General features: G+C 38.2%; 1 protein-coding gene across 6 annotated transcripts in view; it reads right to left on the reverse strand.

The window, feature by feature from the left end:
- Positions 1-13271, reverse strand: part of ZFYVE16 (zinc finger FYVE-type containing 16) — a 71348-nt gene that overhangs the window by 2988 nt on the left and 55089 nt on the right. For all 6 annotated transcript variants that reach the window (XM_009448949.5, XM_001136220.7, XM_001136140.7 and 3 more), the window contains 3 exons: positions 3311-3473; positions 2293-2398; positions 1322-1489 (listed from right to left, as the gene is read on the reverse strand). In XM_009448949.5, coding sequence (XP_009447224.5) covers positions 1322-1489; positions 2293-2398; positions 3311-3473 — 437 coding nt within the window. The remainder of the gene's footprint in view (positions 1-1321; positions 1490-2292; positions 2399-3310; positions 3474-13271) is intronic.

Raw genomic sequence — 13271 nt, forward strand, 5'->3', positions numbered from 1 at the left:
GCCAACATGGTGAAACCCTGTGTCTGCTAAAAATACAAATATTAGCAAGGTGTGGTGGCACATGCCTGTAGTCCCAGCTACTTGGGAGGCTGAGGAAGGAGAATTGCTTGAACCCAGGGGGCAGAGGCTGCAGTGAGCCAAAATCGTGCCACTGCACTCCAGCCTGGGTGGCAGAGTGAGACTGTCTCAAAAAAAGGATGTGAGGGAAAGAGCTCTCACAAATTGCTGGAAGAAATAAATATAAATTGACATAACCTCTATTTGGGATAATATGGTAATATCTATTGAGTATATACTCAGGCCTGGCAATTCTACTCAGAATTTTTCTTATAGATATACTTACGCTTATGTAAAAGCAAAATATTGTGGACAACCTGAATGTCTATCAACATATATCAAATATGCATGAATAATTAGTTAGATAAATTATGGTACATTTATATAATCAACTACTATGCCGCTGTTAAAAAAGAATGTCTGCTAGTATTAATATCTTTAAGATATATTAAAGAAGCAAGGTAAAAAATGTGTAAAAGAGGGAAGATGAAAAAGGAGGACACACACTTATTTGCTTGTAGATGCATAAAATCACAAAGAATACGTAAGAAATGAGTAACACTGATTGCTTGGCCGGAGAGGGAGGATAAAGAAAAGTATGGAGGTGAACTGATGGGTTGGATGTCAACAGTAGGAAAGATATTTCCAAGGCTGTTACCTTATACAACTCTACTGGGAACCATTTACATTGTAGTCTGGAGTTATTATCTCCAGAGTCCACCAGTTACACAGAATACATTGTGAATGCTGCTCTCCGCAAATATTCAGTGAGGTGGTCCTGTTATATATACACTTTTAGACTTTTAAGATTTTAAATCATGTACTTATAGAATTTAGTCAGATAAGTAAATTTAAAAACCTACCTATAAGGCAGAGTAGTCATGGAGAAGGGTTCATCAAACTATGGCCTGCAGGCCAAACTTGGCCCCACTGGGTAAACAAAATTTCACTGGAACATAGCCACACTTAATTTGTTTACATACTGTGAATGGCTGCTTTCCCAATATAATGGTAGTGTTGAGTAGTTGTGAAAGAAACCATACTGCCTACAATGTCCAAAATAGTTACTGTCTGTCCTTTTGCAAAAACAGTTTGCTGACCCCTGTTGTGGAGACTAATACAGATAATATATGTGAAGTGTGTAGCACACATCTGATGCTCAACAAATTTTCATTCCCTTTCATCCCAAAATAAAAGGTTGAAGAAAAACTTGTTAATATGCAATACATTCATTTCAAAAATACATCACAAAAACACGCCTCACCATATCAGTGTCAATGGAAACTCTGAGTCCAATTTTATTCATCCCATTACTCTTTAGAGTTTTCAGGTGAGGGCACAGCGCAGCACTACAAGCCATGGCTATTTCTTTTGCAAACTGATAAGAAGTTGATAAAATAGATAAATCCTGGTCCTTTAGAAAGTAGAACACCTGAAATGTATTTAATTAGGAAACAAGTCATGATTAAAAGTAACTTTAAAATGCAACAATTGCTGCTTTCAAGTTTAATTAAATTCCAATGTAAGTACCATGAAAAGCATTAGTTGTGAGAATTCTGTATCGATAGCTTGATCTGTACTATAAGTAAAAACATAAAACAAAAAGTTATGGTAAATATGGAAATGTCTCAGCAATTTTTGCCTAAAGTTAATTTGTAGCAAGGAAAGGCTTATTAAATCAGTATGAGTCTATCCTGTAAAGAACATCTATATGAAGTTAAGATAAAACATTGTGTCTACATTTTCTACAGGTTCTATTTTGTACATGTAATAAAATCACAAAGAATGCATAAGAAATAAATATGAGGGGGAATAAGGAGGTAGACTAAGGACTTGGGAGTCTGTAGTTTCATATCCTCTAATTTAAAAAAAAACTAAAACATGAAAAAGTAACTTTCATATGTGAATGCTGATTATAAATTAATGACAATATCTTATTTTTCATAAAATCTGAGGAAAATGAAAATATGGTCAAGTAACATATTACAGTACAAAGATGGCAATGCTGCCAACACAGCTGGCAGGCAGTACCACCATTTGATAGCCTGAACTAACCCTATGGAAATCCAATTCTGGTGTATAAAATTCTGGGGTGGAAATGCGTATGTCTCAAAGTGTAGCATAAAAAGTATAATAAGCTATGCATAAATATTTAGAGGTTGAGTATGCACAATCTCCAAAGAACAAAAATCATATTGAAACACAGCATGTAAAGGGACTTTCTTTCTTAGTTACCTCGGTACATTTTACAATCTTCTCATCGGTTTCAAAATCTGCTTCCAGTTTTATTTTTTCACTTGGAAATCCTTGTAATGATATTCCATCCACTGAACTGATAACTCTATGAAATAAAACATAATACAATAGAATTATTAGCACCAATGTGTTTTTTGAAATGAATTATTAGATTTGAACAAATGGAATGAGGGAAAAAATATAAAAGAAGATATGTCAATTATATACAAAATAGCTAAATCTGTAGTTCACATTCATTTACCAAGATTTCTTGATTGTGTAGTAATCTTTTTTGTTCATCAATAAATTGTATCTCCTTTTTCATATGCCAAATTCAGACCTCAAGTTTAAAATACCTTAGATAGTCTAATAGAAAAGCTGCCTCATGAATTCAAAAACTCTATTTTGGAATCCTTCAGCCCTCTAGTTTAAAATACCTTAGATAGTCTAATAGAAAAGCTGCCTCATGAATTCAAAAACTCTATTTTGGAATCCTTCAGCCCTCTTTTTCCTTCTTTGCTCCAGACCCCTTAGCCAATCTCAAAAAAAGAAAGAAAATGGGTAACTGAAGAGAGGAAGGAGTGGCAGTAATAATCTGTAAGGCCTCTAATGTAAATATTATTAAATCCAGTTGTTTGTATTTATAGTGAATCAAAATAATACAGTATATATCATCCAAAGGGAATCTTTTACTTATGTGACAAAAATAGGTACCATCTGAAAGAAAAAGTGTCTTGCCTTTTCAGCCCTGGCATCAAGCCCACACTGCTACACAACAGATGTTTCATCATCAAGCCCCTCTCAAATGGACCATCCTGGCCCAAAAACCACACCACCACTTATGAGGCTAGTTAGGTACATGTTTGAAAAAGATTGCATTCATTAATTTGAGTAAAGGCATTTAAATTGATGGTATAAGTATATATTCGTTCATAAAATATTTAATTTTATTAATAGGATATTTTAATCCTGCACTTTCCTTCAAATCAATTATATTTTAGAATAAAAAAATTCCTACCCTTTGTTTCCTTTTTCTTCAGCATCTACCCAGCAGATATCCACGTATTCTCTCAGGTCTACTGCATCAACTTTCCCACATGTAATTTTAAAGTCTTTCTGTTCTCGTAAAGCTAGCCGCAAGCCATTCATGGTCTCTGGAGTTATTTGTACCATTAAGCCATCTAGAAATGAGACTAAGTTTCACATTTCTTTTGCCAAATACCAATGTGTATATCTAAGCCATAAAATTTGCTATCAAAATATGTTCTGTGTAAGATACAAGTTTTAAATCATTTGCTAATCATCTTAATGGTTGTTTTCCACTAGGAAATAAGACAAGTATTTTGCAAAGTTAAGAATTTTTTTTTAAGGTTAAAACAAAGAGAATTTCTGCTTCTGGCTATGATGAAATAACTGGTACCAGATAGCCCTGTCATGACAACCACCCTAAGACTAGACAAAATGTATGAGATAACTGTTTTCAGGTTCTGGACAATAGGCAGTGCAATACTGAGATCCCTAGAGGGAAACTGAAGAGGTTAAGCCCATGGTTATCTCCAGGCAGAGAACTCAGGTAAGCTTAGTGGGTCACCATGAGGAAATTATTCCCAGGCAGAGAGCCCTTACTCTCTGCCCTGAGCTCTCTGCCTGGGGATAATTTCTTCAAGGTGACCCACTAAGTCTACAATGGCCCTATTGGCTGAGAACTCAGAAATAAAGAGTTTGGTGAAGCCTAGAATCTGCAGTCAGGACACTTAAGAGGGGGGCACTAGAAAACTGCATGGAAGACTTTGCAGTCTTTGGACTAGAACTGGGGACACAATAACAGAGTGAGACTAGATGAGGCTTAAACATAGCACAGTGTTACAGCATGGGGAACAGAACAGAGGTAATAGAAGTCAAATAATGTTGGGGAATTTGGTCATGTGGACCAACCAAAGTGAAGAGACTTTATTAACACCTCATTAACAAGCATTGTAGAAAAGCCAAAACGAAGCCCTTACAAAATCTATAGGTAAAATAGATTTGAAGACTGAGTACTGTCAAATTAGTGTGGACCGGTAAACACCTTAGGATTTCTACAAATCCATCTTAAGAAAGTGAAAAATCAAGTCTACACAATGTCAAGGTGATCAACCATGAAACTGCCTACTAAAACATAAACAAACCTTCTTCAGCAAAATGTACTTAGAATCTAAAGTTTCTAAAGCATATAACTATTGCGGGATCTGGCCAGCAGCCCACAATGCAACGGGGCTCTCTCTTTGTTCCTAGGCAGATCAGCAGGTTGAGAAATAATAGACACACAAAAGATAGTGAATGCTGGGTCCAGGGGGGTCACCGCCTTCTGGTCCCGTGGTGCCAACAATGCACTGGATATACCAGCATTTATTATTAAGTTTAGTGAGGGCAGGGGTAGCTTAGTGAGGGATTTAGGGTCATTTGATTATGAGGTGAGATGGTCACATGGGGATGAAGTAATTCTTTAACATAACATCTGTATGCAGAAGTACAGTATACAGAGATAAGAATTTACAATATAGTGTGTGCATCAGTAATTTCTAACAGAGCCTTAAAACAGAAGCACAGTCTTTCCATAACCTGTGATTAGCAAGATATTAATCAGCAGTAACAGTTGCAGCAAAAGCTGGTTACAAACAATCCATAGAAACAGGACGTGAAGCTAGACAACCAGTTAGACCAGAAATTCTCAGAAGGGAGTATGCCTTAACCCTAAAGAGGCCGAGAAAAGCCGTGGCAAGATGAGGGTGTTTATAGCCCTATCTTATCCATATGGACAGGCACCCCCCCATGCGTCTGTTTATAGGCTCTCCACAAGGGTCGCATTCCATTCCCAGAGCTATGAACACCTGCTTTTCTGGGATAGGAATCTTGGTGATGTCAAACCTCCCTGACTGCATGTCCATTCATAGGCTCTCTGCAGGGGGAAGCACATCACGTGCTGTTGGCTCATTCTGGTAGTCCAACTTGGCATTGTCTTTACACAGTCCTGCATGCAATTTTGTATTTACAATAATCAGGAGCATTTCATCTTTTATTCCGTAGCAATAGTTTCAGGGGGTCTCCCTACATATAACAATGACAAATATACAACCAAAAATTACTAGACAGGCCAGGTGTGGTGGCTCACAACTGTAATCCCAGTGCTTAGGGAAGACGAGGGAGTATGTCTTAAGGCCAGGAGTTCAAGACCAGCCTGGACAACACAGTGAAACCTCATCTCTACAAAAAGTTTAAAAATTAGCCAGGTGTGGTGGTGTGCACCTGCAGTCCCACCTACTCAGGAGGCTGATGCAGGAGGATCACTAAGCCCAGGAGTTCAAGGCTGCAGTGAGCTATGACTGTACCACTGCACTCCAGCCTGGGCAACAGAGCGAGATCCTGTCTCAAAAAAAATAATAGAAATTACTAGACAGAAATGAGAAAATGTGACCCCTTCGGCAACTGAAGCCAACTTCAAGATGGTCAATTAAGCATATAAAAATTTTAAAACAGCTATAATAAATATATTCAAAGAGGCTGGGTGCGGTGGCTCATGCCTGTAATCCCAGCATGTGAGGCCAAGGCAGGAGGATAACGAGGTCAGGAGATCGAGACCATCCTGGCTAACATGGTGAAACCCTGTCTCTACTAAAAATACGAAAAATTAGCCAGGTGTGGTGGTAGGTGCCTGTAGTCCCAGCTACTCGGGAGGCTGAGGCAGGAGAATGGCGTGAACCCAGGAGGTGGAGCTTCCAGTGAGCCAAGATTGCGCCACTGCACTCCAGCCTGGGTGAAAGGGTGAGACTCTGTCTCAAAAAAAAAAAAAAAAAAAATATATATATATATATATATACACACACACACACACACACGTATACATACACACACACACACATATATACACACATATATATGTATATATGTATGTATATTCAAAGACATAAAGGAAACGCTTCAAAGAATAAAAAGCAAATATGGGCTAAATAAACATATAATAAATCTTGAGAGAAATACAAACTGGAAAAAGAAACGAAAGGAAATTCTGGAACAGAAAAGTACAATCTAACTAAAACTGAAACCCCAAAGGAGAGACTTAATAGTAGACTAAAGATGGCAAAAAAATAATTGGAGAACATAAAGAAAAATCAGTGAAAAGTATCCAATCTGAAGAACACAAAGAAAAAACATTGAAGAAAAAATGAGCAGAGCATCAAGAATCTATGGGGTGACACAAAACAATCTAACACATACATGCACATATATTTGTGTACACACACACACACTCACACACACACATACAGTGACAGAGTCCTAGAAGAAGAGAGACTGGAATCTAGGCACACATAATTAAGCTGATAAAAACTGAAGATGAAGATGGTATCTCAAAAACAGACTGATGCCAGGAGCAATGGCTCACACATGTAATCCCAGTACTTTGGGGAGGCTGAGGAGGGAGGATCACTTGAGTCCAGAAGATTGAGACCAGCCTGGGCAACATAGGAAGACCTCATCTTTACAAATTTTTTTTTTTAATTAGCCAAGCATGGTGGCATGTGCTTGTAGTCCCAACTACTCAGAGGCTGAGGAAGGAGGATCACTTGAGCCCAGAAGTTCAAGCCCCAGCCTGGGCAACATAGTGAGACCTTGTCTCTACAAGAAAACAACAAAAAAATAGCCAGGTGTGGTGGTGTGTGCCTGTAGTCCTAGCTACTCAGGAGGCTGAGATGGGAGGACTGCCTGAGCCTTGGAGGTTGAGGCTGCAGTGAGCCATGATCATGCCACTGCACTCCCGCCTGGGTGAGAATGAGACCCTGGGTGAGAATGAGTCTCAAAAAAAAAAAAAAAAAGAGAAAGAAAAGAAATAAGAAGAAAAATATTTGGATATCTCAAATTCCATTATCAGAATGACAGATATGGCACATAAAAATAAATCATAAAAGTTCACTTCTTAAAAGGTATTAATTGATAAACATGGATCCAGATGGGTGTGCTTATGATTACTGCTTCTATTATATTAGGAGTCCCAGCCAGTAACCAAAATAAATAAATAAAAAGCATAAGAATTGCAAAGAAAAAAGCAAAATTACACTGTTTCAGCTACACAGAAAAGTCTAAAAGAATCGACAGATAAATTATTATAAATAAGAGTATATAATGTGGCTGGATGTAAGTTTTAAAATGCAGAGATAAATGTATTTCTATATACCAGAAACAGATTACAATTTTAATTTAATAAGATACCATTTACATCGGCAATAAAATCTATAAGGTAAAGGAATAAATCAAGAAAATATATACAAGGCCTAAACCAAAAATCATAAAGTCATGTACCACAAAACAACATTTCAGTCAATGAGGGATCACATATACAACAGTAGTCCCATAAGATCATAGTACAGTATTTTTTACTGTGCCTTTTCTGTGTTTAGATATACTTAGAGACACAAATGCCATCATATTATAACTGTCTACCATATTCAGAACGGTAACATGCTGTACAGGTTTACAGACTAGGAGCAATTGGCTATACCATATAGCCTAGGTATGCACTAGGCTATACTATTTAGGTTTGTGTAAGTGCACTCTATGAAGTTTGCACAATGACAAGATTGCCTAATGAAACATTTCTCAGAATGTATCCCCATCACTAAGCAACACATAACTGTAGATTTAAAATAAGTGAGGGTCTACTATATGAATAGGAACACTGAAAATGGAAAATGTGCCAATTTTCTCAAAATTAAGCTAATGATTTAATGCAACCCCAGATAAAAATTCCCATGGACCTTTTGTAAACCTGACAAGTTGATCCTAAAACTAATATGAAAAAATCAAAGGACTTAGACTGGCCACAGCACTACTGAAAAGAAGAATAAAGCATATGGGTGCCATCAACCTCCTGAGTAGCTTGGGGTACAGGTGCATGCCACCATGAAGTTTTCATTTTAATTGTTGTAATTTTGAACTCCAGAATTTATATATATATTTTTCTTATAATTTGATCATTTCTATTGCTTCACTGATATTCTGTTTGGTTGGACATCATTCTCATGCTTTCCTTTGGTTCTTTAGACATAGTTTCCTTTAGTTCTCTGAACATATTTTAAATAATTGATTTATACCCTTTGTCTTGTAAGTGTAATGTCTTTGTTTCCTTAGGGACAGTTCCTGTTACTTGCTTTTCCCTTCACGTATAGACCACATTTTCCTGTTTCTTTGCATGTCTGGCAATTTTATGTTGAAAATGAGACATTTTAAATAATTAATGAGGCAACTCTGGAAATCAGATTTTGTCTTCTCCACAGAGTTTGTTTTTGTTGCTGTTTGTTGTTATGTGGCTTTTTTGAACTAATTCTGTAAAATCTGCATTCTTTGTCATACATATGTAGTCACTAAAGTCTCTGCTGAGTTAGCTTATTAGCTGTCTAATTATTGAACTGAGATATCCTTAAATGCCTGAAACTAATAACTATCCTAGTCTTTGCCGGAAGCTTTATGTGCTTGTTCGGGCATGCCTTCAACATTCAAGTCAGGCAGTGGACACCTCTATCTTGGCTATCACTTCCTGCTTGTGCAGAGGCTCAAGGTCAATCTGAGGTGGACACATAGGACCTTCCCAGGTCTTTCCTGGGCATTTGTACATCCTTGTATTTGCAACTTGCATGTGACCCCTTACCAACAAAGCATTCCCCAGCTTTTCCTTTTAACCTTTAGATTTGCCTGTTGTTTGCCTCAATTGTATTCCATAGCTAGAGGCTGGTTAAATACTTGCTGTATGCATAATCATTCCATTTCGACAAACACTCCCTGAGAAAAGATTTTTCCCACTGGGTAAGCTTAGAGTCAGGAAAAGTAAAACAGCCTTGTAAGTAGGGTCTTCCAGGGAACCACCTGAGAAGTCAAATAATGACAATTGTCTGATAGTAAGTTTTTGAAGGAGCTCCAACTCCTTACTTCCCCCACCACTGGCTATAAGCCTGCTGGTTTTCAAGGCTTCTGCTGTGCTGGAGATGAGAGGATAGGTATAGGGCAAGTTAAAATAACCACTTGCTATTCTTATCAAGATTCAGTCATTTTTCTTTAATAAACCATCCCCAATTGCTATAAACTTTTGGTTAATTTCCAGAGTTCTGAAAGAGTTGCTTCTGATTCTTTGCCAGTTTCCTCATTCCTTATATGGGGCAGAGTATTTTTTGAGGTTTTCAGTGTCGCAACTTTCACTAATGTCATCCTCCACAGTATCTCAGTTACACAGCTTTATAGGAAACCCTTTTATCCAAAGAAATAGGAAAATATGGCCTATATATGAAGGGAAAAGCAAGTAACAGGGACTGTCCCTAAGAAACAAAGACATTACACTTACTAGACAAAGGGTATAAATCAATTATTTTAAATATGTTCACAGAACTAAAGGAAACTATGTCTAAAGAATCAAAGTATGAGAATGATGTCTAACCAAACAGAGAATATCAATGAAATGATAGAAATTACAAAATTGTAAGAAAAAAATACAAATTCTGGAGTTCAAAATTACAATTAAAATGAAAACTTCACTAGTGGAGCTCAACAACAGATTTGACTAGGCAGAAGAATTTGTGAATTTGAAAACAGACCAACTAAGACTACCCAGTCTGATGAACAGAAAGAAAAAAGAAGAAAAACGAATAGACCCTCAGAGACGTGTGGGTATATCATCAAGAATACCAACATATGTGGCTGGGCAGAGTGGCTCATGCCTGTAACCCCAGCACTTTGGGAGGTTGAGGCAGGTGGATCCCTTGAGTTCAGGAGTTCGAGACCAGCCTGGCCAACATGGTGAAACCCTGTCTCTACTAAAAGTACAAAAAATTAGCTGGGCGTGGTGGTGGGTGCCTGTAATCCCAGCTAACAGGAAGCTGAGGCAGGAGAATCGCTTGAACCCAGGAGGTGGAGGTTGCAGTAAGTCAGGATCATGCCACTGCACTCAAGCTTGGGCAATAACTGGGAAACTCCATCTCAAAAAAAAAAAAGAATACCAATATATGCATAATGAAAAACACTAATCTGAACATCTAAGAATCACAGAGAATTCCAAGTATACCATAAACTCAAAGGGATCCACCCCTAAACACATCATAGTCAAACTGTGAATGACAAAGAGTGTCATGAAAGCAGCAGTAAAGCAAATCATCACATACAAAGGATTTCAAATAAAATTAACTGCTGACTTCTTAATCAGAAACTATGTAGAGGCTAGGCACAGTGGCTCATGCCTATAATTCCAACACTTTGGGAGGGCGAGGCAGGAGGAATGCTTGAGCCCAGGAGTTTCAGACCAGCCTGGGCAACACAGTGAGACCCTGTCTCTACAAAAAATAGAAAAAAAAATTAGTCAAACCTGGTGGTACATGTCTGTAGTTCCAGCTACTCAGGAGGCTGAGATGGGAGGGTCGTTTGAACCCAAGAGTCAAGGCTGTAGTGAGCTGTGATTATGCCACTGCACTCCAGCCAGGGTGACAAAGCTAAATCCTGTCTCAAAAAAAAAAAAAAAAAAAAAAAAAAAGAAAAGGAAAAAAAAGAAACCATGGAGGCCAGAAGACAGTGGAATGACATATTCAAAGTGCTAAATGAAAAATATTGTTAACCAGAAAGTTTATGTCCAGCAAAACTCTCCTTCAAAAATGAAGGAGAAATTAGCACATTCCCAGATAAACAAAAACAGAGAAAATGTGTTGCTGGCACACTTCAAGTACAAGAAATACTAAAGGAAGTCCCTCACACTTAAATAAAAGGATGCTAGACTGTAACTTGAATGCACATGAATAAGAGAATAGGTAAGGTAACTACATAGGTTAATATATAAGAACATAAATGTATTTTGGGTTGTAACTCTTTCCTCTTCTCATTTAAAAAACATCTGCATAAATCAATAATTATAAATCAGTGTTGATGGGCACATAATGTATAAACATGTAATTTGTATGGCAATAATGACACAAAGGAGTAGAGAGGAAACGATAAACAGGAGTAAAGTTTTTATATACTATGGAAATTAGATTGGTATTTATCTGAATTATATTGTTAAACATTTTGGTATTAACTGTAATGTCTATGGCAACAACTAAGAAATAACTAAAAAAAATACATATTAAAAGAAGTGACAAGTGAATTAAAATGGTACACTAGAAAATATCTAACACAAAAAAACATGGTAGGGAAGGAACAGAGAAACAAAATATAATTGACGAAACTTTACTAGAATAACCAAGAAAAAAGAAGATTCAAATTACTAAAATCAGCAATTCATGAGGGGACATTACTACCAACCTCACAGAAATAAAGGATTATAAGGGAATACTATGAACAATGTTATGCCAACAAATTAGATAACATAAATGAAATTGATAAATTCTTAGTGATATGGTTAGGCTTTGTGTCCCCACCCAAATCTCATCTTGAATTGTAATCCCCATAATCCTCACGTGTCAAGGGAGAGACCAGGTGGAAGTAACTGAATCATGGGGGCAGTTTCCCTCCATGCTGTTCTTCTGATAATGAGACAGTTCTTGCAAGATCTGATGGTTTTATAAGGGGCTCTTCCCCCTTAGCTCAGCACTTCTTCCTGCCGCCTTGTGAAGAAGGTGCTTTGCTTCCCCTTCACCTTCTGCCATGATCATAAGTTTCCTGAGGCTGTGCGGAACTGTGAGTCAATTAAACCTCTTTTCTTTATAAATTACCCAGTCTCAGGTATGTCCTTATAGCAGCATGAGAACAGACTAATACAGTAAATTGACACCACAGAGAGTGGGGTGTTGCTATAAAGATACTTAAAATGTGGAAGTGACTTTGGAACTTGGTAACAGGCAGAGGGTGGAACAGTTTGGAGGGCTCAGAAGAAGAGAGGAAGATGTGGGAAAGTTTGAAACTTCCTAGAGACTTGTTGAATGGCTTTGACCAAAATGCTGATAGTGATATGGACAATGAAGTCCAGACTGAGGTGATCTCAGATGGAGATGAGGAACTTGTTGGGAACTAGAATAAAGGTGACTGTTGCTATGCTTTGGCAAAGAGACTGGCAGAATTTTGCCCTGCCCTAGAGATCTGAGGAACTTTGAAGTTGAGAGAGATAATTTAGGGTATCTGGCGGAAGAAATTTCTAAGCAGCAAAGCATTCAAGAGGTGATTTGGGGGCTCTAAAAAGCATTCAGTTTTATGCATTCACAAAGAGATACTTTGGAACTGGAACTTATGTTTAAAAGGGAAGCAGAGCATAAAAGTTTGGAAAATTTGCAGCCTGATAACGCGATAAAGAAAAACCCATTTTCTGAGGAGAAATTCAAGCTGGCTGCAGAAATTTGCGTTAAGTAATGAGAAGCCAAACATTAATCCCCAAGACAATGGGGAAAATGTCTCTAGGGCATATCAGAGACCTTCACAACAGTCCCTCCCATTACAGGCCTGGAGGCCTGGGAGGTAAAAATGGTTTTGTGGGCCAGGTACAGGGTCTTGCTGCCTTGTGTAGTCTCAGGACTTGGTGCCCAGTGTCCCACTCGTGGCTAAAGGGGCCAAAATATAGCTCAGGCCATTGTTTCAAAGGGTGCATGCCCCAAGCTTTGGTGGCTTACAGGTGGTGTTGGGCCTACAGGTGTACAGAAGTCAAGAATTGTGGTTTGGGAACCTCCAACTAGATTTCAGAGAATGTACGGAAATGCCTGGATGTCCAGGCAGAAGTTTGCTGCAGGGGTGGAACCCTCATGGAGAACCTCTGCTAGGGCAGTGCAGAAGGGAAATGTCCCCACAAAGAGTCCCCACTGGGGCACTGCCTAGTGGAGCTGTGAGAAGAGGGTCACCATCCTCCAGACCCCAGAATGGTAGATCCACCAACAGCTTGCACTGTGTGCTTGGAAAAGTGCCAGACAATGCCAGCACATGAAAGCAGCTGGGAGAGGCTGTACCCTGCAAAGCTACAGGGCTGGAGCTGCCCATGGCTGTAGAAG

This window comes from Pan troglodytes, chromosome 4, assembly GCF_028858775.2.
Source record: "Pan troglodytes isolate AG18354 chromosome 4, NHGRI_mPanTro3-v2.0_pri, whole genome shotgun sequence".
Taxonomy (NCBI): Eukaryota; Metazoa; Chordata; class Mammalia; order Primates; family Hominidae; genus Pan; species Pan troglodytes.